The sequence below is a fragment of the Manis pentadactyla genome, chromosome 9 (genome assembly GCF_030020395.1).
Source record: "Manis pentadactyla isolate mManPen7 chromosome 9, mManPen7.hap1, whole genome shotgun sequence".
NCBI classification, from domain to species: Eukaryota; Metazoa; Chordata; class Mammalia; order Pholidota; family Manidae; genus Manis; species Manis pentadactyla.
Genome location: NC_080027.1, coordinates 36,173,163 through 36,199,887, shown reverse-complemented (window position 1 = coordinate 36,199,887; position 26,725 = coordinate 36,173,163). Strand labels below are relative to the sequence as shown.

At 37.8% G+C, this 26,725-nt stretch overlaps 1 protein-coding gene across 10 annotated transcripts in view; it reads right to left on the bottom strand.

The window, feature by feature from the left end:
* NARS2 (asparaginyl-tRNA synthetase 2, mitochondrial) overlaps nt 1-26,725 on the bottom strand; it is a 192,888-nt gene that overhangs the window by 64,591 nt on the left and 101,572 nt on the right. For 8 of the 10 annotated variants that reach the window (XR_008999198.1, XR_008999196.1, XR_008999197.1 and 5 more), the window contains 2 exons: nt 11,972-12,038; nt 10,311-10,448 (listed from right to left, as the gene is read on the bottom strand). Coding sequence is in view for 3 of the 10 variants with exons in the window: in XM_057507194.1 (XP_057363177.1) it covers nt 10,311-10,448; nt 11,972-12,038 (205 nt within the window). In the remaining 7 variants the exon portion in view is untranslated. Of the gene's footprint in view, nt 1-3,595; nt 9,339-10,268; nt 10,449-11,399; nt 11,528-11,971; nt 12,039-26,725 lie in introns of those variants that run through there. The other 2 variants (XR_005026825.2, XM_036895421.2) reach the window with 2 other exon arrangements.

Below are 26,725 nucleotides of genomic sequence, written 5' to 3'. Positions count from 1 at the left end.
TATCATAGTTTTTACTAACTGTTTTCTTTTAATTGAAGTATAGTAAATATTAGTTTCAGGTGTATAACATAGTGATTCAACAATTATAAACATTATGAAATGCTCACCACAGTAAGTAGTTACCATCTGTCACCATACAAAAGTATTACAATATATTATTGACTATATTCCCTATGGTGGTGTTGAATATTTAGAGATGTGTATGTTTTTGTTTGTTTTCTCTCATAAATAATGTAGTAAAGAAGATTTTCCTTTAATTTGTAATTATTTTGTTAGGACATGTAAAATATGTTCTTGTTAGTAGTCAAGGTAGTACAAATTAAAACAATGACATACTATTTTGGAGTTATCCAAATGGAGAAGAGAAGAAAACATAAACAATATGGATCAGAGAATGCATAAAACAATAACCTTGTACATCTGACACAACCATTTTGGTCAGCAATTTGGCAAAAGATAATCAAAAGCCTTAAAACTGCAATATGCTTAGACTCAGCAACAGCAGTTCTAGGAACTAGTACTAACAAGATGATCACAGATGAAAAAACACAAGATAAATGCATGAGATGTTTATTGCAACATTATTTGTAATAACAAAAACTCCAAGTGTACATCAACAGACTATTACATTTTAGACATGGATAGAAAAAAGATTCACATCTACATAATTAATTAGATGTTAACTGTTTTGCCACTGTGAGTTCTTTTCTCTTACTGGTATTTTCTTATTTTCTTCAATGAAGATATGTTACACTTTTGCAATAAGAAAACAACAAAAAACTTTTAATAGGGGAAAATGGTAGCTTGATATTTTTAATTTGTATCTCTTTAAATACTAGTTAAAGTTACTTTTTGAGAATGTTTATTTGCTACTGTATTATTTTGTGACTTGGCAATTCTTTTTAGGGAGGCAGGTAGACATTTTTAAGACCAAGAATCTGAAGGCACAGAACTAAGAAAGATTTAATGTAGCAAGTGAAAAATTAGGAATTCACAAAAAACATTTAAATTTTTAATGTAACACTATATTACAAACTCCATTCTTAAACCTTGCCTCGCTTTACTATTAAGCCACTCCTGTTTGATTTCAGAACTTTTGATTTCAGATATACTTTATAAATAATTGGTATTAATAAAGTATGTAATAATTCCAGAATGTGCCCCAAATGCTTTATATCTCATCCTCATTACTATTATTAAAAGAGAAAACATTAGGAATGTTCAACATTAGTTATTTTAATCACTTGGCTGAATTAAAGAGGGGACAGGAATTCACTAATGGTTTCCTTTTTTACTAAATCTACCACTCAGTAAGCTGGTGAAGAGTAAGTGTGCAAACAGGTCTTTGTCTCACTACCACTGCTTGTTGACCACATCTCTAGTAATTCTTCTATGAATTTGGGGGCCCACAATGAACAGGCAGGTATTTCAGAATGTGGATTTGGTGACTCAGACATGATAGTAGGAAATAAAAAAAAACAGCTATGACCAGATGGACAAAAGAGCCTTGCTAATGTGATAAGGAAATTCTCATGAACTATAAAATTAATAGAGTCGAACTCCAACTAGGACCTTGTAGTTACCCCTTCTATTCTCTGAGAAAGAAGTTTCAAGGAAGTGTTTATGCCCAAAGGACCAGCATCCTTATTTCCCAGTATCTTCCTTTTAGATATGGCTAAAATATGCGAGGAGTTGAGAGAAGCATTATGAGAACTTTGTTCTTACCTTTAACCAGAGTTTTAAATTTAGAATTATAGGCAATCATGGTTGGAAGAGAATTGACAAGTAGCTCTGTGGTTTTTGCTTGGAAATATTTAAAGACTGGGAACCTTCACCACTGAAATACAGCATTCCATCCATGTGTAGCTCTGAGTATTAAGAAGGGATATAGGTGTATCCAAAATCTATCATTTCCAAGGTTTTGAAGTTAAGACAATTCTAAGCCACAAAGGTGGGAAGTAATTGCTTCTGATACTACAAGCATATGCAAAGCTTTAAAAGCTAAAAATGTCCACTGCCTCAAAAAAAGATGCTGGAGAATCAGCTATAATGAAAGAACCAGGAAGTAGGCAGCCCGGCTGAGGCTGGTGGCCAGTGATGAGGGAAGGAGGCAAACTGATGAGCTGTTCTGCTTTCTCTCTTAGTTCACGGGTATCAAACAAGAGGTCCATTTCTTGCTTGGTCTTGCTAATACAATTAAAATAAGCAAAAAAAAAAAAAACCCAACAAACAACCCTTCTGGGATCTTAGCACTTTTTGTAGGTTTAAATTATGTTAATTTTGGACTAAGCTTTTTTAAATGCTATTTTCAGAAGAGTGTAAAAGATTTATATTTATCCTTCATTACAAACCTCCTCTAATATTTGAGTTCACTGGAGAATTCAGTGTGTAACACTATGGGTTTTACGCCTTTGCTGGTTTTTATTTATTTGGAATATTTGCAACTGTACAGTAATAGCTGTGGAACTGGAAGTCTCTGAACCTTTGAGTCACCTTCAAAATCTTAGGCCATAGTACAGTAACTACATTTTTTCCTGGTTTTCTTTAAACTTGTCTTCCTAATAACCAAGGTACCTAACTGGTTAAGGCCAACTATTTTTACAAAAGCGATTACAAGATTAATGTGGTAGTTGTTGGCAGTAGCAGGATAGGGTCATTTATGCTGTAGTGATAAACAACTCCAGAAGCTTACAATAGGCTCTCTCCCTCTCAGCATTAACTAGTTTTGGCCAGGTAAGTCTTGGTGTGAAGGCCTGTCCTGTGCACTGTGGGATATTCAGCAGCATCCCTGGTCTCTCCCCACCAGATGCGGGCTGCACTTGCCTAGTTGTGACAACCAACCATGTCACCAGGCATTGCTAAGTGTCTCCTGGGTGGGGAAAGAGGTGGGGGTGGAGGGGAGGTGACAACATTACCTGAAAGAGGGGTTTTCACTGCTTTACAATAATGAGCTGGCTTTTAAAAACTTCTGCTACATTTCCATCCTGGCTCAAAGCTAATAAATAAGCCTCTTTCTGAGGTACTGCTGGTCTTATGGCAGATGGAAAAAAAAAACATAGATGCCTCTGTACTAGAAGCATCTGTCTGGAATTAATATATATAGGTCATGTTTGCTCACAATTCTTTGCCCAATGAAAGTCACATGCAAGTCACTAAGCTCATGTCAATGGGCTTATTGTCATGTCATGTGATAATCTGTCCCACTCTCAACCAATTCCCCATTGTTAATTACAATTAAAGTTGGAACAGTAGTTCCACTATTTTCTTCCTCGTACTCTGGGAGAATTATCAGTAGGAAAAAACTTACCAAAGAGTCTTTTAGTTGAATAAAAAATGTTATAAGACCTCTGCATAAAGTCTCATATCACCTGCATGCCAAATTTTGGGGCAAGCAAAAGGAACACACTCATTATGTCCTTTCTTTGTCTAGATAGTCTGAACATTCACTCTCAGGTGGGTGAATTTCCTGTGTGTTTTCTTGACATAGAGAATACAGTTGCTTCTGGATCTTTGGAATAAGGCATATTCCTTTACAATGTGCATAAATATTCCACGACAAAAGAGTACTATTTCTTTTTTATCAAGGCAGATTTACCTCTTTGTGAAGAGAGTCCCATAGGCCTTATTCTCTTCTCTTCCTCCATATAACCTTCTCTTCTCTTTTACTTTAGGTTTTGTTTTCCTTCAACCACACCAGGTGCTTATACTCCCTGCTTTTCCTTTATTGTGTTGTCCTCCAATCTATCTAGACATTCTGCACATTTTCTGAGAAGTTATGATAAAGAACCCCTCAATTATAAAGATATTTCCATGTAGTACACACCAAGCTGCACTTTCTTCTGATATGATAAAAAGAAAAGCCACATTCCCTAAAGATCACCAGAACAATCCCCTCAGTTTTAGTTAGGATTGAGATTCCAGGTAGGATTCTTCTTTCTTGTGTCTTCCCTGGTAATTACTAGGTTAATTACTAAGAAACTACCTGTTTTTCAAGGCCATAGTGGAGGTAAAGGCACATACAGATATAATACACACTGTGGCATAAAAACACACAAAATGCAAAATGAGGAGGGAATCACACAAATATCTTAAGAACTAATGAGAAAATCTTGGTTGTGTGTTTGCCAAGTGATGGGTGGTAAGGGGTAGAGTGCAAACGGGCTGGAAAGAAGCCGCAAGCCTTAGAGCACTAGCTGGTTATTGCGATTTCCTTTATGGACTGGCAGACCTGTGGTTTACAGGAGTTTGAGGCTGGCTTAAAGAGCTGGGGGCTAAGCAATCCTGCCCTTGATTAAGGAAAGTGAGAATTCACTGGTTGCCAAGTGAACTAACTGCCTTCTTAATTCAGTTGACCAAATTGAACACTTCTGTAGCTAAATTCTCCACTGTGTTCCTATGCATCTTTGGGAGATTTGAAATAAGTGGAAGGACTTTAGCCCTGCTGTCCTTTCACTTCTCTACATAGATAACAATGAAGGCTACAAAGAACTTCACTACACTCTTCATTTACCTGGTCTAAAACAAAACTGTTTCTACTTTGGGCACATCTTCGAGGCCAGAATGCTGCCGGGAACATCTTCCTTCACTGTGTATGAGTTTTTGCTTTGTTTACGTCACAGAGCTGCCCTGGCATGCTGTCTAGAAATAGTTTGTGTTGGTATGCAAGCTGAATGAGCACTGGTCTCTATGACACTCCCTTTTGACTCTTACTACTCTTTGATTCCAATCAATGTACTGAAAATCTAACTCAGACCTTGAATTAGAAAACACACAGGCTACATAGGAACAAGGCTTTTATTTTAATATATTACCTTTTCTATGCTAACTTTAAAGAGGGAGGAAAGGTTTAAGGTCCCTCCCCCTGCTACCTCTCTTCCTACCTATCTTAGTACTTTTAAATATTGATGAAAAACACAAATTGAACACCTCCCTATTCCGTTTCTCACAGGCTGCTACCAACAATGGAGCAATATTACACACTATTATCAAAGGAAGAATGTTCCACAAACCATAGGAAACAAGTTTGTGGTTTCAGCCTCTATGAGCTTTTGCCCTAACTGCTGACACTTAAAGTAGTTTGCCCCTAAAAACAATGAGGCACAGCTAGGAAAGGGAAACTTCCAGATGTGATGGGGAGCAGATGCAAATGGGTTACAGGGAGCAATGACTGAAAAAGGACTTTGGCTAGTAAAATGGCTTGTCTGGGAGCATTTTTGGTGGACTGAAATGCATACTTTCCACTTTCACATAAATTCCCAGGATAGCCATTAGTTCTAGATGTGGGAAAACTGGCAATTTCCTTCATCACTGTTTCTGTTGATTTGAGGCTCAATCTGTTATGATGCAGACTGGTTAATTAGCCCCAGCCCAAGGAAACTCATTACATGTCCCCAAACCTGTTGAGTATCTTCCTTCCAAGCTGACTTCACAATATATACTTACTGAATGTCCATTAATGCTTAAACTTTTTATGATTTGCTAAGTAATGTTGACACAATTAAAAAATTGAACATTACCTGGTGCTTCTGGCACCTCTGCAGGGATTTCTGGGCAGTCACTTTTCCCTATCACACATGACTGGAAAGAATGGATATTCTCTGTGAATCCATTTCCCTAGCTGAGTATCTGCCACCTGCCTCTATGGCATTTTGCATGTTTGTTTAATTTTATTTAAGCCCATGATCTGTTCCCTTCAAGTTATCAAATATGTTTGGTAATTCACAAGTTGTTCTTATAGACCCAAATGAGGAAATATTTAGGTTACCTGAAATCAGAGACTCTTAGAGCTGGCTGGTTCCTTGGAGGTCATTTAGTTCAATTCTTTGATTTTTATGGAGGGAGAAACTGAGGCTCAGAGATTGGAGAGACTTGCCTAAGGTTATAGAGCTAACTAGTAAGAGAGTAGGATCTCAAACCCGGCACTACTAACTTCTCAGTCCACTGTATTTTTCATTATAACATATATGTATCTTCATTTTTTTTTTTTTAGGGGTTGGGCAGGTGAGGGGGCAGGAAGAAAGAAAGAAAAAGAAACTAAAACTGTAAAACTATAGTATTTTACTATTTATTATCCCTGGCCAAATGACACAAGTGTAGGTTAAACATTTCCCCACTCTTCTCTTTTGATTCTCTAGAGAAGGTACCTGTGAAACCCATCTTTAAAAAAAATTTTTTTAGATTGTATTCCACCCATTGCATGAACTCTTGCAACACTACATATAACCTGTTATTAGAGCCCTACTAAAGAAACACAGAACTGTGTTCTGTTCATTCACCACTGAAAAAAATGAAGTAGGGGTGGAAGCAGGCACTTTATACAAGAGGGCTGAGAAGAAACCTAGGTTGCTAATGAATCAGTGTGATAATCTGTCTAATATACATAGTTTAAATAAATTAATTTTAATAATTTAGCTCTGAGAAGCTATATGCTACAGTATTACATAAATTATAGAGGCACACTGAAGTCCCCTTATAATGCCTTCAGGTTTCAAGCTGTGAAGCACATTACTAGAGAGGCTGCTCATTATGGTACTTCTAATGCTAAGAAATGTTTGTGAGTGCAGCCTATGACAGAACTGCCAAAAAAATTAAGGAATCTTATGTAACAGCATGTTATGATATGGCAACACACACACACACACACACACAAATATTTTAACATTATTGTGCTTTATCACAATAAAGACTTTATCACAATTTGGAAGGAAAAAGGGCTACAGACTTATTGACTACTTACCACCCCAAACTTTGTGCATGTATATTTCTTATATCTTATCCAATTTAATCCTCACAACTCTGGATAATATTATCTTATTTTACAGACTAGGAAAATAAGACTCAAATAAAGTAGGTGGTTTATTTAAGATCACATAGTTTTTAACACAAAGACCTGGGACTTGAACCCAAGAGTATCTGATTCTAAAGCCACTAGATTTCCCTCCATGTCATATAGTCATCACTCAAAAAAATTTATAGTAAAAGCTGTTCTTCAGCTTCCCAGAAATTTCCTTAGAAAATCAAGTTACTCACTTACTACTTGTCCACTGTGTGTCTAAAACTGTGTTGTATTCATCCATCCATCCAATCACCTAACCATCACCAAGTAGATGTAAGGTACCTGCTATGCCCCAGGCATTATGCTAGGCACTAGATAGAGATACACTGAAGAGTGAATATGGGTCCTCAAGTCTTTTGGCATTGAGGAAAGAGTCAGTAATTAAAGAGTTATAAATATAAATGTAAAATTCAACTGTGTGAAGGATTATAATGGGTTCTGAGTTGGTAGTTCTGGGTCTGAAATTTAACACGGTACAGCTATAGTGTCTTAACAGGGGTCTCTGACTCAGTCTGGAGAGTCAAGGACAGTTTCTCTGGAGAAGTGATTACTGAGTAGAGATATGGTGAACAAGTAAAATTACTTAGGTGAAGAGATTGTTCTAGACTGAGGGAACACTATGTGCAACGATCCTGTGTGAGAGAAAGCACTGCATGTCTGAAGACGTGGAAGAAGGGTGGTGTGGATGTGGCCGGGAGCACACAGGAGTGCCACAGAACATCAGGCAAGAGAGATGGGAGCAGTTGACTACACGGGGCCTTGTACCCCAAATAAAAGAGTTTGACTTTTAGAGCAATGAGAGGCCACTGAACAGTTTTAAGAGGGGAGCTAACACATTCAGATTTACATTCTCTCCAGGCTCACACTACACTAGGAAGGACTGCCTCACGGGAGGGAAGATGAATACAGGAAGACCAGCTAGGAGGCTCCTTCAGTAGTACAGGCAAGAAATGATGGTGTCTTAACCCAAAAAGGTAAAAGTGAAAATGAAGAGGAGTGGATGGATTTGAGATATGTTTTGGGGTATAAAAATGACAGACTTTAGTAATAGCTTGAATACGGAAAGTGAAAGAGGGAAAGATTTCAAAGGTGAGTCAGATATCAGGCTTACATAATTAGATGAACAGAAAATATTGAAAGAACACAATTGGTGGGAGTAGGGGAGCATAGGAGAAATCATGGGTTCCAATCTGGATGTGTTAAGTTTGAGATACTTCTGTGATATAAATGGGAAGAAGATGGGTCAGAGCTCAGAGGAGAAGTCTGGATTAGACAGAGAAATTCCTGAGCTGTCTGAAAATAAATAGTAAGCTGTGGGTAGACACAAAAAGAAGACCTGGCATGGAGGCTTCAGGAATTCTAGCATCTGATGGACTAGTAGAAGAGGATGACCCTGCATAGGAACCTGAGGAAGAACAGCCCACTAAGAAAGGAGGACAACGGACAATGCAGTGCCACCGAAGCCAAGGGAGGAGGGCATTTTAAGAAATGGAAAATCATTAATACTGCTGAATGATGCTGAGAGGTGAAGTGAAAGACTTTCAAAAGTCTGCTGCATTTAATTATATGACAATTATTACTGACTCTAGAAAGAGCTGCTTCAGTGGTATGAGAGGGATAGGAGTCACATGAAGAGGAATGAGGATGAGCAGGAAATGCCATGGTGGTTATTAAAACTCTTTTGTTATTCTGAAGAAGAGTTTTGTTTGAGACAGCAAAATTTACACAAAGACTACAAAAAAAGATACAACACTACCAGTTTTACTAATTCCTTAAATGCTATAGAAATCCAGAAAAAGAATGCTTGAGGTGGCTGGGCTACCGAGGAAAGTCTTTCCAGACAAGGAAAGAGTATTTAAGTGCAAAACTGAATGTCTGAAAAGTACTCAGTGTAGGGAAATTACACAGAAGAAGTAAGAAATTACAAGAAGGCATGGTGTGTGTTTGTGGGGTGGGATGGGATGGTGTGGTGATAAAAAAAGCCAAGAGATACAGATATAGTCGTTTTGTGATGCAGGTTCACTAATGAATTATTTATGACTGGATAATCTATGCCCTGGTCTCTCTTATTTTTTGCTGCCAACCTGTGGGCCAATTCATTTCTCATAATCAATTACACGGAGGTTTGATAGGGAAAAGAGAAAATAAGAATCATAAATCAATTACGTTCCAGTTTGGGATAATACTATGTGAAAGGTGGGGTTCAGTGAAATCAATGGCTAAAATGTTATTTATATTTGTGATTTTGACACAGAGCAATAGGGTGGAGAAGAACACAGACTTCAGAGCCAGAGGGAATCAGGTTTGAATACTAACTCTGTCACTTACTTACTACCTATGCAGGCTTGGAAAATGCAATCTCCTGGCACCCCAGGTTTTCATCTGTAAAATGGGAGAAAGAGTAAGTGTCTTGGCAAGTCCTTGTTTTGGGACTTAGACATGAGATGGTAGTTCTTGCTTCATAGGACACTACTAATTGGTGGCTAATATTGTTTCAGCAATACTGTAAGAGAAAACAGGAAATATATTCAAAGAGGTAACCTTGTATACCTAAGATGGGGACATTTTATTTACTGGTGCACTCTGATCTACAATACTGTGTATTTACCTACAAACAAGTGAAAAGCATCAGATAGCAAAGTTAAGTTCTTGGACCTTTTGTGACATAAACATAATATATTTGTCTAACAGACTTTTATAATTAATTATATTAAGTATATAACTTCAATAGTATTTTTATTTTTATTAAAATGATTAAAAAGTATTTTTATGAAATAAATATTTAAAGAGTCAAATACATTCTTATTTTGTATTTCTGCTGATTTTGTAAAGGACAGAAGACACAAAAAAAAGAACGAAAAGGAAAAGGGAAACCAAAAGAACAAGAAAATTAAGGGTAAAAAAATAAATAGGAAAAGCCAAAGAAAGCAGACAGGCAGATAGAGCAAAGTCAGGCAGAAGAGAAGTAAAAAAATCAGCCCAGACCTTTGGGTCCCTGCACAGCCCTCCCCTCCTTATTTCTATCTGACAGCAAACCGAAGTGTCCTAAGCCTCCTACTCTGCCCAGCCAGCTCTTCCTTCACCGATTATGTGGCTGTTACCATCTCTGCCCAGCATACACCCCTCACTGCACCCTCAGTTTCCTAACCAGTATTTAACTTGACAGTAGACCTGGCATAGTGCTCTAGGCCACTTCCTCTCAGTTATTTAAGAAACAAAACAAGGCACACCTATCTTTGCATCTGCTAAACTGAGAAGGACACCTTGTGATGGAAATGAGGAAATACATTTATAGAAATCGGGATCTTGTCTGAGAATACATTTTTAGAGATGCCTTTGAGAAATTTTACATAGAGATGTAAAGAATGATGGATGTAGTTTAAGAAAATATGCCAAAGGATAAATGAAATCAAATCAAGGCAAAAACCTAGACTCTGAGATGACCAGCCCTGATTTATTTAATGTTGGTTCTTACTGTATGCAGAGGGCCATCTTCATTATCCCTCATGTAGAAAGGCTTGAGTGCTAAGGGATAATTAATGACAAAGACTGGTACGTTGCCACAGTGCTTCACCAGGTACTTTTCATGTTCAGTGTGTAGATCAACACCCCACTGTAATGGGAAAAAAAGAAATTATCAAAGGAGAGGCCAGAGCTGAAATACAAAATGCAGGACCTGAAAATAATCTGTATCAATTCCAAGGGCTTCCTCTCCCTAAGGCTCAGTGATGTGTGGAGCTGTCTGCTGAGGTTACACAGATAACTAAACCAGAGAGAGAGAGATGTTAACAAGAATACCCAAAGCTGGAAAGATGAAAGCTGAAACTAGTAGATGAACACTATGCTTTCTGCACCCCCCATCTCAGGGAGCAGCATTTAGCAGATGAATAATATCTACAGGAAAACAAAGTACCCTTTCTACAGTGTATAAAAACTGACTTCAAAATTGCAGTTTTTATTAATATTGCCTAGAGCTTCTTCAATGGTTACTGTTCCTAAGACTCAGGAAATTAAATGATGAAAGATAACGTTCCGAATATTGAGTCTATCTTTGGCTGGATGGTTTCTCTCAGTGAGTTTTATTTTTAATAAAAGAGTCAACTCACATATCAGATGCTCTTTGATGAATATTTAATAACACTGCTCATCTATTTATTCAGCAAATACTAATGTGCCTATTAAAGCCCAGGTACCATGCCAGTACTAGACACAGTGGCGAGAAAAATAGAATCCCTGACTTAATGAAGTTTCCAGGGTAGGAGACAAACATAAATAAAAATAAAATACAATAAAATAAAAATATAAAATTATTTTCATATTTATGTATTTTAAAAAATAAAACAAAATTTAAAAATTATACAAAGAAATTAGTTGATTATAATATAACAGGAATAGACTACTCAAAATTTGTAACAGGATCTGACTTCACTGGGGATGGGACTGGTCTAAGGAATAGTTTAAAGACAAACGTACTACAATCTTAACATTCTCTTATTACTCCCACTTGTCTGGCAATATCCTATTAGTTACAGGAAAGAAGCAATGGCATAAAAATGAGACTTGCCTCTAAAGTTGTGTGCAAGCCCACTGATAAGTCATGTGGCCTCTCTGGACATATATTCTTGTCAATAAAATAAAGCAGTTCTTAAAAAAATTCAGTGTTTTCCAAAGTGGATCACAAATTAGAAGTTTCTATAAAGTTCAAAAGAAAAAGAAATCTGTTTAATGTGTTGCTTAATCTTATTTGATCACATAACCTCTTTTGTCTGTCATCTGTTAATATCATTTGGCATATACTATGGGAAACACTGAACTGGCTGATTTCTGCTAATATTCTATGATTACCTTTTTTTTTTTTAAGGATTTTCATCTTCCTAAATTTGGGAAACATTTATAACTATTTAGTCACTGCTATTCAAAAAAACTCTACTTCAAAATTATTCTTCATTCTAAATATTTAAACAAGGTTGAGCAAAAATTTAAAAAAAGCCAATGTAAAAATGAGCAAATACTGTGCACTGCTAATAAGGAAACAAGATTATTTTAAAGGACTCTTAATGAAATAAGATAATGACAAAAGGTAAACATATATTCACATATACCCCCCCCACCACCACGTAACTAACTAAACACTACCTCAGGGGTGAAGGTGAAGTTTTCAGATGCCTGCTTTAAGATCTCCACTGCTTCAGTATAAGAGATGCTGGAAAGAAACAGGGTAAAAACAGAGAAAGGTCAATATGATGGGCTATTTTCAACCAGTCTATCTGAAAACTACAGAAGGCCTATTCCTATACAGTCTTTGAGATCATAATGAATATTAAATGACTACTGTCTAATCAGGAATAAAAGGTGATCTAATCCTATGAGAGTCTGATCAGCATGAAGAAAACTGCCTACTCAATAACCCCAATCCTATTTATTTCCAACGTACACAGAGGAGCTAATCAATTAAGCAAGTAAAGATTTTTCTCTGAATTCATGCTGTGCCAATGCCTTAATGAAAAATGTGAAATACTGAGGCTGAAAGAGCAAAAGTCTTTTTACATAAACTGGTCATTCATTCATTCATATATTCATTCAACAAACACATATTCAGCATCTACTGAGTGCTAGCATAATTTTAGGGACTGGAGATACAGTAAATGACAAGCCCCTGCTTTTATGGAGCTGATATTCCTGTGTGTGTGTGATGGGAGTAGGCAGTGGGGAGAAAAGATAAGCAAAGAGAAGAAATATAGGGAGCTCTTGGTGCTGTGAAGAAAAATAAGGTAAGACGACAGAGGGGGGAGCTATTTTAGTTAAGAGGATCAAGGGAGGACTCAACTAAGTGTCTGGCATCTGAACAGATAATCTGCATGAAATAAGGATACAAGTCATATAAACATCTGGGGGGAAGTATTCCAGTAACAGGAACAGCAAGTATGAAGGCCTGCAGTGAGGAACAGTTTGGTTCATTCAAAGAACAAAAAGGTAAATGTGACTATAGCATATTGAACATGGGGAAGAATGCCAGGAAATCAGATCAGAAAGGTAGACAGAGCTCAGATCCTACGGACTCTTTGGCTTTGTAATATATTTTAAGCATTTTAAGAGGGTTTAGGAAAAATATTACTGGTTACCTCAGAAAGAAACCCTCATGCCAAAAGCAAGCCAACCAAAGGATTTATTTTAGCTGTTTGAATGGGTAACATATGCACATAGTTCAAAAAAATTCAAGATTAAATATTAATATACAATCATGCATTCTTTTATAAGTGGGAAGCAATAGTCTACCTGCCATACACACTTTCCTTTTTTTTTTGTATCATTAATATACAGTTACATGAGCAACACTGTGGTTACTAGATACACACCATTATCAAGTCCCAACCACATACCCATTACAGTCACTGTCCATCAGCGTAGTAAGATGCTATAGAATCACTACGTCTTCTCTGTGTTGTACGGCCTTCCCTGTGCCCCCCTCTACATTATGTGTGCTAATCGTAATGCCCCATTTTCCCCCTTATCCCTCCCTTCTGGCCCATCTTCCCCAGTCCCTTTCCCTTTGGTAACTGTTAGTCCATTCTTGGGTTCTGTAAGTCTGCTGCTGTTTTGTACCTTCAGTTTTTGCTTTGTTCTTATGCTACACAGATGAGTGAAATCATTTGATACTTGTCTTTCTCCACCTGGCTCGTTTCACTGAGCATAATACCCTCTAGCTCCATTCATGTTGTTGCAAATGGTAGAATTTGTTTTCTTCTTATGGCTGAATAATACTCCATTGCGTATATGTACCACCACTTCTTTATCCATCCGTCTACTGATGGACATTTAGGTTGCTTCCATTTCTTTGCTGTGATAAACATAGGGGTGCATATGTCTTTTTGAAACTGGGCTCCTGCATTCTTAGGGTAAATTCCAAGGAGTGGAATTCCTGGGTCAACTGGTATTTCTATTTTGAGTTTTTTGAGGAGACTCCATATTGCTTTCTACAATGGTTGAACTAATTTACATTCCCACCAGCAGAGTAGGATGGTTCCCCTTTCTCCATATCCTCACCAACATTTGTTGTTGTTTGTCTTTTGGATGTTGGCCATCCTAACTAGTGTGAGGTGATATTTCATTGTGGTTTTAATTTGCATTTCTCTGATGATTAGCGATGTGGAGCATCATTTCATGTGGCTGTTGGCCATCTGAATTTCTTCTTTGGAGAAGTGTCTGTTCAGATCCTCTGCCCATGTTTTAATTGGATTATTTGCTTTTTGTTTGTTGAGGCACGTGAGTTCTTTATATATTTTAGATGTCAACCCCTTATTGGATATGTCATTTATGAATATATTCTCCAATACTGGAGAATGACTTTTTTGTTCTACTGATAGTGTCCTTTGCTGTACAGAATCTTTTTAGTTTGATATAGTCCCATTTGTTCATCTTTGCTTTTGTTTCCCTTGCCTGGGGAGATATGTTCATGAAGAAGTTGCTCATGTATATATTCAAGATAGTTTTGCCTATGTTGTCTCCTAAGAGCTTTATGGTTTTATAACTTACATTCAGGTCTTTGATCCATTTTGAGTTTACTTTAGTGTATGGAGTTAGACAGTAATTCAGTTTCATTCTCTTGCATGTAGGTCTCCAGTTTTGCCAACACCAGCTGTTGAAGAGGCTGTCATTTCCCCATTGTATGTCCATGGCTCCTTTATCATATATTAATTGACCATATATGGTTGGGTTTATATCAGGGCTCTCTAGTCTGTTCCATTGTCTATGGGTCTGTTCTTGTGCCAGTACCAAATTGTCTTGATTACTGTGGCTTTATAGTAGAGCTTGAGGTTGGGGAGTATGATCCCTCCAAGCTTTATTCTTCCTTCTCAGGATTGCTTTGGCTATTTGGGGTCTTTTGTGGTTCCATATGAATTTTAGAACGATTTTCTCTAGTTTGTTGAAGAATTGTTGGCATTTTGATAGGAATTGCATTGAATTTGCAGATTGATTTAGGCAGAATGGTCATTTTGACAATATTAATTCTTCCTATCCATGAGCACGGGATGCGTTTCCACTTATTGGTATAGTTTTTAATTTCTCTCATGAGTGTCTTGTAGTTTTCAGGGTATAGGTCTTTCACTTACTTGGTTAGGTTTATTTCTAGGTATTTTATTCTTTTTGATGCAACTGTGAATGGAATTGTTTTCCTGATTTCTTTTTCTGCTGGTTCATTGTTAGTGTATAGGAATGCCACAGATTTCTGTGTATTAATTTTGTATCCTGCAACTTTGCTGAATTCAGATATTAGATCTAGTAGTTTTGGAGTGGATTCTCTAGGGTTTTTTATATACAATATCATGTTATCTGCAAACAGGGATAGTTTAACTTCTTCCTTGCCAATTTGGATGCCTTTTATTTCTTTGTCTTGTCTGATTGCCATGGCTAGGACCTCCAGTACTATGTTGAATAGAAGTGGGGGAGAGTGGGCATCCTTGTCTTGTTCCCAATCTTGAAGGAAAAGCTTTCAGCTTCTCACTGTTAAGTATAATGTTGGCTGTGGGTTTGTCATATATGGGCTTTATTTTGTTGAGGTACTTACCCTCAATACCCATTTTATTGAAAGTTTTTATCATGAATGGATGTTGAATTTTGTCAAATGCTTTCTCAGCATCTATGCAGATGATCATATGGTTTTTGTCCTTTTTGTTGATGTGGTAGATAATGTTGATGGATTTTCAAATGTTGTACCATCCTTGCATCCCTGGAATAAATTCTACTTGATCATGATGGATGATCTTTTCGATGTATTTTTGAATTCGGTTTGCTGATATTTTGTTGAGTATTTTTGCATCTATATTCATCAGGAATATTGGTCTGTAATTTTTTTTGTGTGGTGTCTTTGCCTGGTTTTGTTATTAGAGTGATGTTGGCCTCACAGAATGAGTTTGGAAGTATTCCCTCTTCTTCTACTCTTTGAAAAACTTTAAGGAGGATAGGTATTAGGTCTTCACTAAATGTTTGATAAAATTCAGTGGTGAAGCCACCTGGTCCAGGGGTTTTGTTCTTCGGTAGGTTTTTGATTACCAGTTCAATTTCGTTGCTGGTAATTGGTCTGTTCAGATTTTCTGTTTCTTTCTCGGTCAGCATTGGAAGGTTGTATTTTTCTAGAAAGTAGTCCATTTCTTCTAGGTTATCCAGTTTGTTATCATATCATTTTTCATAGTATTCTCGCATAGTTCTTTGTATTTCTGTGGTGTCTGTAGTGATTTTTCCTTTCTGATTTCTGATTCTGTTTATGTGAGTAGACTCTTTTTTTCTTGATACGTCTGGCTAAGGGTTTACCTATTTTGTTTATTTTCTTGAAGAACCAGCTCTTGCTTTCATTGATTCTTTCTATTGTTTTATTCTCGATTGTATTTATTTCTGCTCTGATCTTTATTATGTTCCTCCTTCTTCTGACTTTGGGCCTCCTTTGTTCTTCTTTTACTAGTTTCGTTAATTTTGAGATTAGAATGCTCATATGGGTTTGTTCTTCTTTCCTGAGATAGGCCTGTATTGCAATATACTTTCCTCTCAGCACAGCCGTTGTTGAGTCCCACAGATGTTGCGGTGTTGAATTATTGTTGTCATTTGTCTTCATATATTGCTTGATCTCTGTTTTTATTCAGTCATTGATCCATTGGTTATTTAGGAGCATGTTGTGAAGCCTCCATGTGTTTGTGGGATTTTTCATTTTCTTTGTGTGATTTATTTCATACCTTTGTGGTCGAAGAAACTGGCTGATACAATTTCAGTCTTTTTGAATTTACTGAGGCTCTTTTTGTGGCCTAGTATATGGTCTATTCTTGAAAATGTTCCATGTGCACTTGAGAAAAGTGTGTATTCTCCTGCTTTTTGGTGTAGAGTTCTGTAGATGTGTTAGGTCCATTTGTTCTAATATGTTGTTCAGTGCCTCTGTGTCCTTACTTATTTTCTGTCTGGTTGTTCTGTCCTTCAGAGTGACTGGAGTGTTGAAGTCTCCTAGAATGAATGCATTGCATTCTATTTCCCCTTTTAATTCTGTTATTTGTTTCACATATGTAGGTGCTCCTGTGTTGGGCACAAAGGGATTTAGAATGGTTATATCTTCCTGTTGGATTGACCCCTTTATCATTATGTAATGTCCTTCTTTGTCTCTTGTGACTTTCTGTGCTTTTTTTTTTCTTTAAATATTGGGATCTTGTGACTTCTGTGTTTTGAAATCTATTTTGTCTGATACAAGTACTGCAACTCCTGCCTGTTTCTATTACTTGCATGAAATGTCTTTTTCCATCCCTTCACTTTTAGTCTCTGTATGTCTTTGGGTTTAAAGTGAGTCTCTTGTAGGCAGCATATAGATGGGTCTTGTTTTTTTAATCCATTCAGTGACTCTATGTCTTTTGATTGGTGCATTCAGTCCATTTACATTTAGGGTGATTACTGATAGGTATGTACTTATTGACATTGCAGGCTTTAGATTCGTGGTCACCAAAGGTTCAAGGTTAACTTCCTTTCTATCTAAGAGTCTAACTTAACTCACTTAATGTGTTATTATAAACACAATCTAAAGGTTCTTTTTTTTTCTCTCCTCCTTTTTCTTCTTCCTCCATTCTTTATATATTAGTTATTATATTTTGTACTCTTTGTCTATCCATTGATTGACTTTGGGGATAGTTAATTTAATTTTGCATTTGTAGTTGTTCTACTTTCTTTACTGTGGTTGTATTACCTCTGGTGACAGCTATTAAACCTTAGGAACACTTCCATCTATAGCAGTCCCTCCAAAATACACTGTAAAGATGGTTTGTGGGAGGTAAATTCTCTCAACTTTTGCTTATCTGGAAATTGTTTAATCTGTCCTTCAAATTTAAATGATAATCATGAATTTAAATGATGATCTGTGCATCTCCATGGACTGAGAAACTATCTCCTTCCCCAGATTGGGGAAGTTTTCAGAAAGATCTCCATGACCTGAGAGATTATCTCCTTTCTCAGATTGGGGAAGTTTTCAGCAATTACCTCCTCAAAGATACTTTCTATCCCTTTTTCTCTCTCTTCTTCTTCTGGTACCCCTATAATGTGAATATTGTTCCATTTGGATTGGTCACACAGTTCTCGCAATATTCTTTCATTCTTAGAGATCCTTTTTTCTCTCTGTGCCTCAGCTTCTTTGTATTCCTCTTCTCTAGTTTCTATTTCATTTATCGCCTCCTCCACGGTATCTGCTTTAAATACCCTCTATTGTGCTCTTCAACGATTGGATCTCTGACCGGAATTCATTCCTGAGTTCTTGAATATCTTTCCGTACCTCCATAATCATGCTAATGATTTTTATTTTGAACTCCCTTTCAGGAAGAATCATGAGATTGATGTCATTTAAATCTTTCTCAGGAGTTGTAGTCGTAATTTCACTTTGAACCAGGTTCCTTTGGCATTTCATATTTATATATGGCACCCTGTAGTGTCCAGAAGCTCTACTCTCTGGAGCTGCTCAGCCCCTGAAGCAATGTCGGGGGGGCGCAGGGGAGCAGTACTTGGGGTAGGAAAGAGCTGTTCCCCGCCTCCCGGCTGCTGTGCCTGTCTCCACTGCCTGAGCCAGTGGGCTGAGCACAGAGGTATAGTATAAGCCTCTATGCTTTGTGTTTGTAGTTGCTGTAGACATCTTCCCTCTGGCTGGCCTAACGCCAGGCTAGGGTTTGCCGGTTTGCGAGCCAGATGGGGATGGCTGGGAGAAAGGTGCAGTAGGCTGCCTACCATGGAGGGGGTCCTTGGAGCTGTGTAGCCAGCCAGGGAACTGGAGCACCTGAAGATCATGAAAGCTCCAAACCTGCTGGGCAGAGTGCACCCAGACAATTCTGTCTACCTGCCCGTTCTCCTGAGAAGTAAGCTCTGTGCAATCCTTGCCCCTTTAGCAGTCCTCTTGCTAAGGGCTTCCTTGTTAGAAAGTCTCTCAGACTGTCCACCTTTCTTTTGTCCCAGAGCAGCCAGATATGGATCCATGCTTTCCACCAGCAGCTGGAATCTCAGTCTCTCCAGGAATCCTGTCTGTCTTAGCTTTCCAACCCCCTAATCACAAGAGTATCATGCAAGCACCATGAAATGTAGGTTTGTGCTCCCAGAGCAGATCTCTGGAGTTAGGTATTCAGCAGTCCCAGGCCTCCACTCCCTCCCCGCTCCATTTCTCTTCCTCCTGCTGGTGAGCTGGGGTGGGGGAAGAGCTTGGGTCCCGCCAGGCCACAGCTTTGGTACATTACCCTGTTCCATGAGGTCTGCTCTTTTCTCTAGGTGTATGCAGTCTGGTGCAGTCCTCTTTCCTCTTGCTCTTTCAGGATTAGTTGTATTTATTATATTTTCATATTATATGCGGTTTTAAGAGGAAGCCTCTGTCTCACCTCTCATGCCACCATCTTTAATCTCCTATACCTGAAGCTTTTCTGGACTTACCCCTTTATCATTACATAATCTCCTTCTTTGTCTCTTGTTACTTTCTTCATTTTGAAGGTCTATTTTATCTGATACAAGTATTGCAACTTCTGCTTTTTACTCCCTATTGTTTGCAGGAAATATCTTTTTCTGTCTCTTCACTTTTAGTCTTCACTTTTATGTCTTCACTTTTAGTCTGTATAAGTCTTTGGGTTTGAAATCAGTCTCTTGTAGGCAGCATATAGACGGGTCTTGCTTTTTTATCTATTCTGTAACTCTGTGTCTTTTGATTGGTGCATTCAGTCCATTTACATTTAGGGTGATTATTGATAGACATGTACTTATTGCCATTGCAGGCCTTGGATTCATGGTTACCAAAGGAGGTTCAAGGGCAGCTTCTTTACTATCTACCTGTCTAACTTAACTCCCTCATTTATGCTATTATAAACACAGTCTGATGATTCCTTATTTCTCTCCCTTCTTTTTCTTCCTCCTCTACTCTTTTTATGTTAGGTGTTTTATTCAGCACTCTTTGTGTTTCCCTTGACTGACTGGACAGCTGATTTTACTTTGCATTTAGTTGGTCTACTTCCTTTGCTGTGGTTTTATTTTCTCTGGTATTAGCTATTTAGCCTTAGGCATACTTCCATCTAGAGCTGTCCCTTTAAAATACACTGTAGAGGTGGTTTGTGGGAGGTAAATCCCCTTAACTTTTGTTTATCTGAGAATTGTTTAATCCCTCCTTCGTATTTAAATGATAATCTTGCTGGCTACAGTATTCTTGGTTCAAGGCCCTTCTGTTTCACTGAATTGAACATATCATGCCATTCCCTTCTGGCCTGTAAGGTTTCTGCTGAGAAGTCTGATGATAGCCTGATGTATTTTCTTTTGTAGGTGAGCTTTTTCTCTGTCTGGCTGCTTTTAATACTTTATCCTTGTCTTTGATCTTTGCCATTTTAATTATTATATGTCTTGGTGTTGTCCTCCTTGGGCCCCTTCTGTTCAGAGATCTGTGGATATCAATGGCCTGAGAGACTATTTCGTTTCCCAGTTTAGGGAAGTTTTCAGCAATTATTTCTTCAAAGACACTTTCTATGCCTTTTTCTCTCTCTTCTTTTCTGGTATCCCTATAATGAGAATATTGTTCTGTATGCATTGATCACACAGTTCTCTTAATACTCTTTCATTCCTAGAGATCCTTTTATTCTCTCTGTCTCAGTTTCTCTGTATTCCTGTTCTCTGACTTCTATTCCACTAACAGTCTCTTCCACCAGTCTGCTCTTAAATCCTTCCACTGTTTGTTTCATTTCTGTTATCTCCCTCCTGAATTTGTCCCTGAGTTCTTTATTTCTCTGTAGCTCTATCAGCATGCTTATGACTTCTATTTTGAATTATTTTTCAGGAAGTTGGTGATTTCAGTCTCACCAAGCCCTCTTTCTGGTGTTTTAGGGATTTTGGATTGCACAAGTTTCTTATCCCTTTTCATGGTGATGGGAGTGGTTTCCAGCAAGTGGTCACCGGTGAGTGGTGCATTTGTCACCTGGGAGACAAAGTGCCTTCCTGCTTGATGGTCACCTTGCCCGTCTCCACTGTCTGTGCCAGTCATCCACGCACAGGGGGAAGCCTCTGGGTTAATCCCCTAGGCTGCCATGAGCGGAATGTCCCTCAGGATCGCCTAGGGCACTGATGGGGGTCACTGGCCAGCAGCGCATGTGTCTGCCACAAGGACAAGGCCCCTTCATGCCTCTGGGTCTCCACGCCCACCTCTTCGGTCTGTGCTGGTCAACTGTGCATAGGTGGCAGCCTCTGGGTTAATTCCCTGAGCTGCCATGGGCAGGGAAGCCCTCAGGATGGCTTATGACACTGGCGGGGGTTGCAGGTGAGTGGCGTGTGTTCTGCCATGAGAACAAAGCCCCTTCATGCCTCCCAGTCTCTGCGCCTCTCTCTGCTGTCTATTCTGGTCAGCCGTGCGCAGGGAGCAGCCTCTGTGTCTGAGTTGGTTAGCCGTGCACAGGGAGAAGCCTCTGTTAAGCTACATACACATTCATTTTCTTTATATCTTTTTTTTACTCAGTAATGTACTTCGTAGATCTTTCCATATCAGTATATGAAGAGCTTTTCATTTTTTGAACTCTTACATAATATTCCATTTTGTGGATTTATCCTAATTAGTTTAATCAGTCATCTTGTGGTGGATATTTCAGCTGTTTCCAACCTTAGGCTATTATAAATCATGACCACATGTACCATTTTATGCTATTACAAATGATTATTACATACTAATTTTGCACATGGAAAAAACAGAATTGTTGGATTAAAGGGTATCTGCATTTGCAGTTTTTTTACATTTTGAAAGATATTGCCAAAGACATTGTTCCTCTTTTACAGGGCTATACCAATTTATCCCCCTCAGTAAAATGTCAATTTCTCTATATCCTATGCAAGAGTATATTGGATGACTAAAAACAAAAATCTACAAACTTTCTGAAGGACTTTGAGCTCAAAAAATAACTTATCCAACCCAAATTTATTCTCTTAAGCAAAAATGAAGTTCATATCTACAATAACTAATTGGAAAGAGCTATATCTTTTAGTACAAATAAACCCTCCAAAGCTACATTTTGAGAGCAAGGTTCTTTTCTAAGATGAAAATTCTACTCAAATTAAAACCTAGTATTAAATGATAGGTAATTTCTAAGGTAAGAATGGTGGTTGTGTTGGTAGTAATAATCTTTAAATGAGCATTTTACAGAAGAGAACTGAAGCTTAGAGATCATCAGGAACTTACTAAAAATCACTTATGTAATTAAGCAGTAAACCTGATGTGCTGCCTCCAGAGTCTAAGCTTTTAACTACTAAGATAATGCATAAACCATTTAACAGTTTATTATGTTCAATCAAAACAAAAGATAATGGGCTCTGGGTTCTCCCTCTGACTCCACTACTTACTAGATATGTAAATCACTTCACCTTAATGAAAGCATTTTACAAATTTTTGTAATGTGCTATACAAACATTAAAACATTAAGTATTTGCACTTGTAAAATAAGGCGATTGGACTATATTGTCTAAAGTTCTTCACTGCTTAGACATTCTATTGTTCTCTATTCCATCAATTACTTGATATGATCTACTCGTTATACTGAGAAACAGAAAAGCAGTCAAAACGGGAAGCACTAGGATTTTGTGCCATTGGTATGTTACTGGTACATTATTAAGAAAAATACAGCTCTCATGTCTCCATATCTTTGTTATTCTGGATCTTCTGCTCTACTCCCTCCCACAGCTTAAGCTGAGACAGAGCTTTCAAGTTCAAATTACAGCTGGACATTGGATATCCTTAATGGACCTCATCAACTCTCTCTACTAATTTTTTCTTGACATGTACAGAGAATAATATTTCTTCTCCTTACCAAAAACTCTTTCCAAAGTGCTCTGAACAAGGAAGGTATTATGATATTGCATGATACAGTGTCAAACTACCTTCATATTTCAAATTGTTTATTGTTGAATGAACAAAATTATTCTGAAGCTATTGGAGTAAAATTTCTAAACTAAAGAGATTATTAGCAAGCTTCCCCTCAAATTCACAGATAAATGAAGAGCAAATAAAAACATACCTACTCACTATTTCAAAACCTTAATACTATGAAGGAAATGTAAGATAATTCTATTTCTGCTTATAAAGGCTAAATTCAGTTACTACATAAGACCTTTAAAAATATATTTTCACATAAAATAATTATAAGAAGTACTCAAGAATACACTGAAATCTATCCAAAAGAATACAAGTCACATGGTATCATTTATGTGTGCATGTGTGTGTGTGTGTGCACATGCATGCGTGTATCTATTTCATGGAGTGTTCTGATTCTAACTCCTCATGTTTAGGTCCATTATCATGTTCTCTCATGACTGTTAAAATCTTTAGTTTCAACCACTGGCAAAGGCCCCTTCATTTCTGGCACCCACGGCCTTGACAATTTTCAGCATTATGTCATTTATGTATGCCCTTCTGGTACTCAGTTGTCTCTTCATTTCTAGCTCCTGGAACTTTTTAACTTTCTAGTGAACTCAACAGTGCATTTAAAAGGACTTTAACATTTTAACTAGCATTTTCAGATGTTCTGCAGGAGTGTTTTCAAGTTATCTAAACTATTATACTGCTTAAGCAGTATGGTCATTTGACCTTTCAACAATATAAGACAATATAAGACAGACAAGTTATCTTTTAGATGAGGCACCTGAAGTTCAGAAAGGTTAAAGATTTACTATTCATCAAGGTCATAGTTGTCATTAAATAATTGTCCATGAAAATAGTGAATTATTCATCTTTTTCTCTAGGTTTTAAATTCTATAAAAGGAATAATCCATGCCTATTTGCACTCCTCAATCCTCAATAATTAACACAGTGCCTAACTCATAGAAGGTAGTCAATAAATATTTGTTGAAAAATATTAATTACTTAATTCATGGCAAATAAGTGGTACATCCAGAATTAAATCCAGGTCCTCTGAACCACAGTTCACTACACTCACTGTCTCAAGTGAAAATTGGTATGAATTAATAGGAAACCTCCAAGAGAGGACCTACGCTAAAGGAGAATATCCTCACTCACTATGGTCACTCAAATGTCATTTATTCATTCACTCAGTTATCAATAAATATTTACTGAGTTCCTGTAAGAGGCTCTGTACTGAGCACTGGTGGAGTAACAGTGAGCAAAATAAACAAGCCCTTGAACACACAGAAATGAAAGAGACTAAACAAATAATTGTACATAGAAATTTAAACCACACTATGATTTGTGCTGGGTGGAATGGATGATGGTGATGGTGATGACTGACATGGCTCAGCCCATGAGGTCATTTACCAACCTCAATATTTTATAGACAGGGATTCCAAAGCACAGTAGGTAAGTGATACGTGAGGTGGAGCTACAACTATTCCATTATTCCCTGGCCCTTTCAAATGAAGTACAGGGGCTGAAAGCATGAGCTTTGAAATCAGATGGAAATGAGTTTGAGTGCCTATTTCATCTTTTGTTATGAAGATAAAATGAACTGCTAATGTATGTAAAGTTTATCACTGTCTTGCAGACAGTAAATATTCAATAAATGGTGGATTTTTTTCTCCTACCTAGGATCTTATTACATAGGAATTGGGTAACTTCTCTTAAGAGCTCCTCCGTGGTTTTGGGTCACAAGCAAAGATTCCTTGCGGTGTTCACATTATCTCTTTTCTTATACTTAATTACAACTTTTATCAATAAGCTGATGTCCCAAACTCTCCTGTAAACTCCAGACCTGTATACTCAAACTTCACATCTTCATGTGAATATCTAAAAAGCACCTCAATCTTAACATAACACCTGATGATGATGATGATCCTGATACCATCCCTCCAAACTCAGCCAGTTGAGGCCTTCCCACTTTCAGGTAATGGCCAACTTCATTTTTGCAGCTGTATGAGACAAGATTTGATGTCATCCTTGACTCTTCTCATTCTCAGCAAATTCTGTTTGCTCTGTCTTTATACTATATCCAGAATAGGATGACTTCTCTCTATTGCCACTATCCTAGGCTATGATGGTTAATTTTATGTGTCAACCTGGTTGGGCTATGGTACTCAGATATTTGATCAAACATTATTCAGGATGTTTCTAAAAAGGCTGTTTTTTGAAATTAACACTTAAATCAGTGGACTCTGACTAAAGCATGCATATTGCCCTCCATAATGTGGGTGGGCCGCATCCAATCAGCTGGAGGCCTTAGCAGAACAAATGGCCGGCCTCCCCCAAGAAAGAAGGAATTTTGCCAGCAGATTGCCTTTGGACTCAAACTGCAACTCTTCCCTGAGTTTCTAGCTGCTGGACTACTCCATCAGAATTCTGAACTTGCCAAACTTCTGCAACTGCATGAGATAATTCCTTAAAGTAAGTCTTTATATATACATATCACACTGGCTTTGTTTCTCTGGAGAACTCTAATATATGCCCAAACCACCATTTCCTGTCAGAAGACTCTAATCATCTCCTAGTTGGTTCTCTGCTCTCTTGCTTGTCCTACCAAAGCCTGTTCTCAAGTGATCCTGTTAAAATCAATTCAGATCTTGTCAGCCCTCTGCACAGAACCCTCCAATAGCTTCCCCACCTCTCCAAGCAAAAACTCGAACTCCTCACAGTGACCTACAGGGCCCCACATTATTTTCCCCACTTCCTTCCTCCTTTCTTACTTTATCTTCTGTTATCCTCTTCCCTTTTTCACTACTATTACTTGAACACAGGGTTGCTCTGATCTCAGGGTATTTGTACTTGCTATTCTCTGCCTGAAATATTTCTTTTTATTAAGGTATCATTGATATAGACTCTTATGAAGGTTTCACATGAAAAACATTGTGGTTACCACATTCACCCATATTACCAAGTCCCCCCCATACCCCATTGAAGTCACTGTCTGTCAGTGTAGGAAGATGCCACGGAGTCACTACTTGTCTACTCTGTGCTACACTGTCTTCCCCATGACCCCCACACCTTGTGTGCCAATCATAATACCCCTCAATCCCCTTCTCCCTCCCTCCCCACTGCCCTCTCCCACTCCTCCCTTTGGTAGCCATTAGTCCCTTCTTGGGAGTTAGGGGGACCCTCCTACACTGCTGGTGGGAATGTAAATGTTCAACCATTGTGGAGAGCAGTATGGAGGTTCCTCAAAAAACTAAAAATAGAAATACCATTTGACCCAGGAATTCCACTCCTGAAATATTTTTTTTCCCACAAATCCATATAGCTAGTTCTCATAATTTCTTTAGATCTTTACTCAAAAATCATCTCAGTGAGATCTTGCCTGCCACACTATCTAAAATTCTATTTCTTCACTCTTTTGTCTTACCTTCTGTGTCTTCTCTGGGCTTTTTTCCTCTTAGAATTACTCATTCTCACAGACTTTATGTTTTACTTATCTACTTTACATCTTGGCTATTATTACATCCATCAGAAGTGCAAGCTCAATGAGGGCAGAGAATTTTATCTGCTTTGTTCATTGCTGTAAGACAGGTATTAGATTCTAGAATGACGTGTGGCAATAGTAAGTATTCAATATATGTTTAAGTGAAAGAAAAAAGTCTCAGGCTTTCACGTTCCTTCGCTGTCTTTTGGTTCTTCATCACAGGGCTCCCGACTGTTTCCTCTGTTTCTGACCCCAGGTCTGCTGCCCTGCTGTTTGCTCAGGCTCCCCACTCAGAACTTTGACCCGTAGCCTGAAGGTCTAGGCTGATAGCTGAAATTCTTGGCTCAGTCAAGTCTGCCAAGTTTTTCTTATTCTTGTCCTCAAGGACAGGTTGAGTTCTTTACTCTCTTAGAACAAAAACTTCCTGAACCTAAAGATGGCAAGTGAAGAATGATACCAACTTATGTTCAGAAACAATTTTCTATTCTGAATAGTAAACTGAGTATACTGTACCTACCATGAATACTGTCTTATAAAA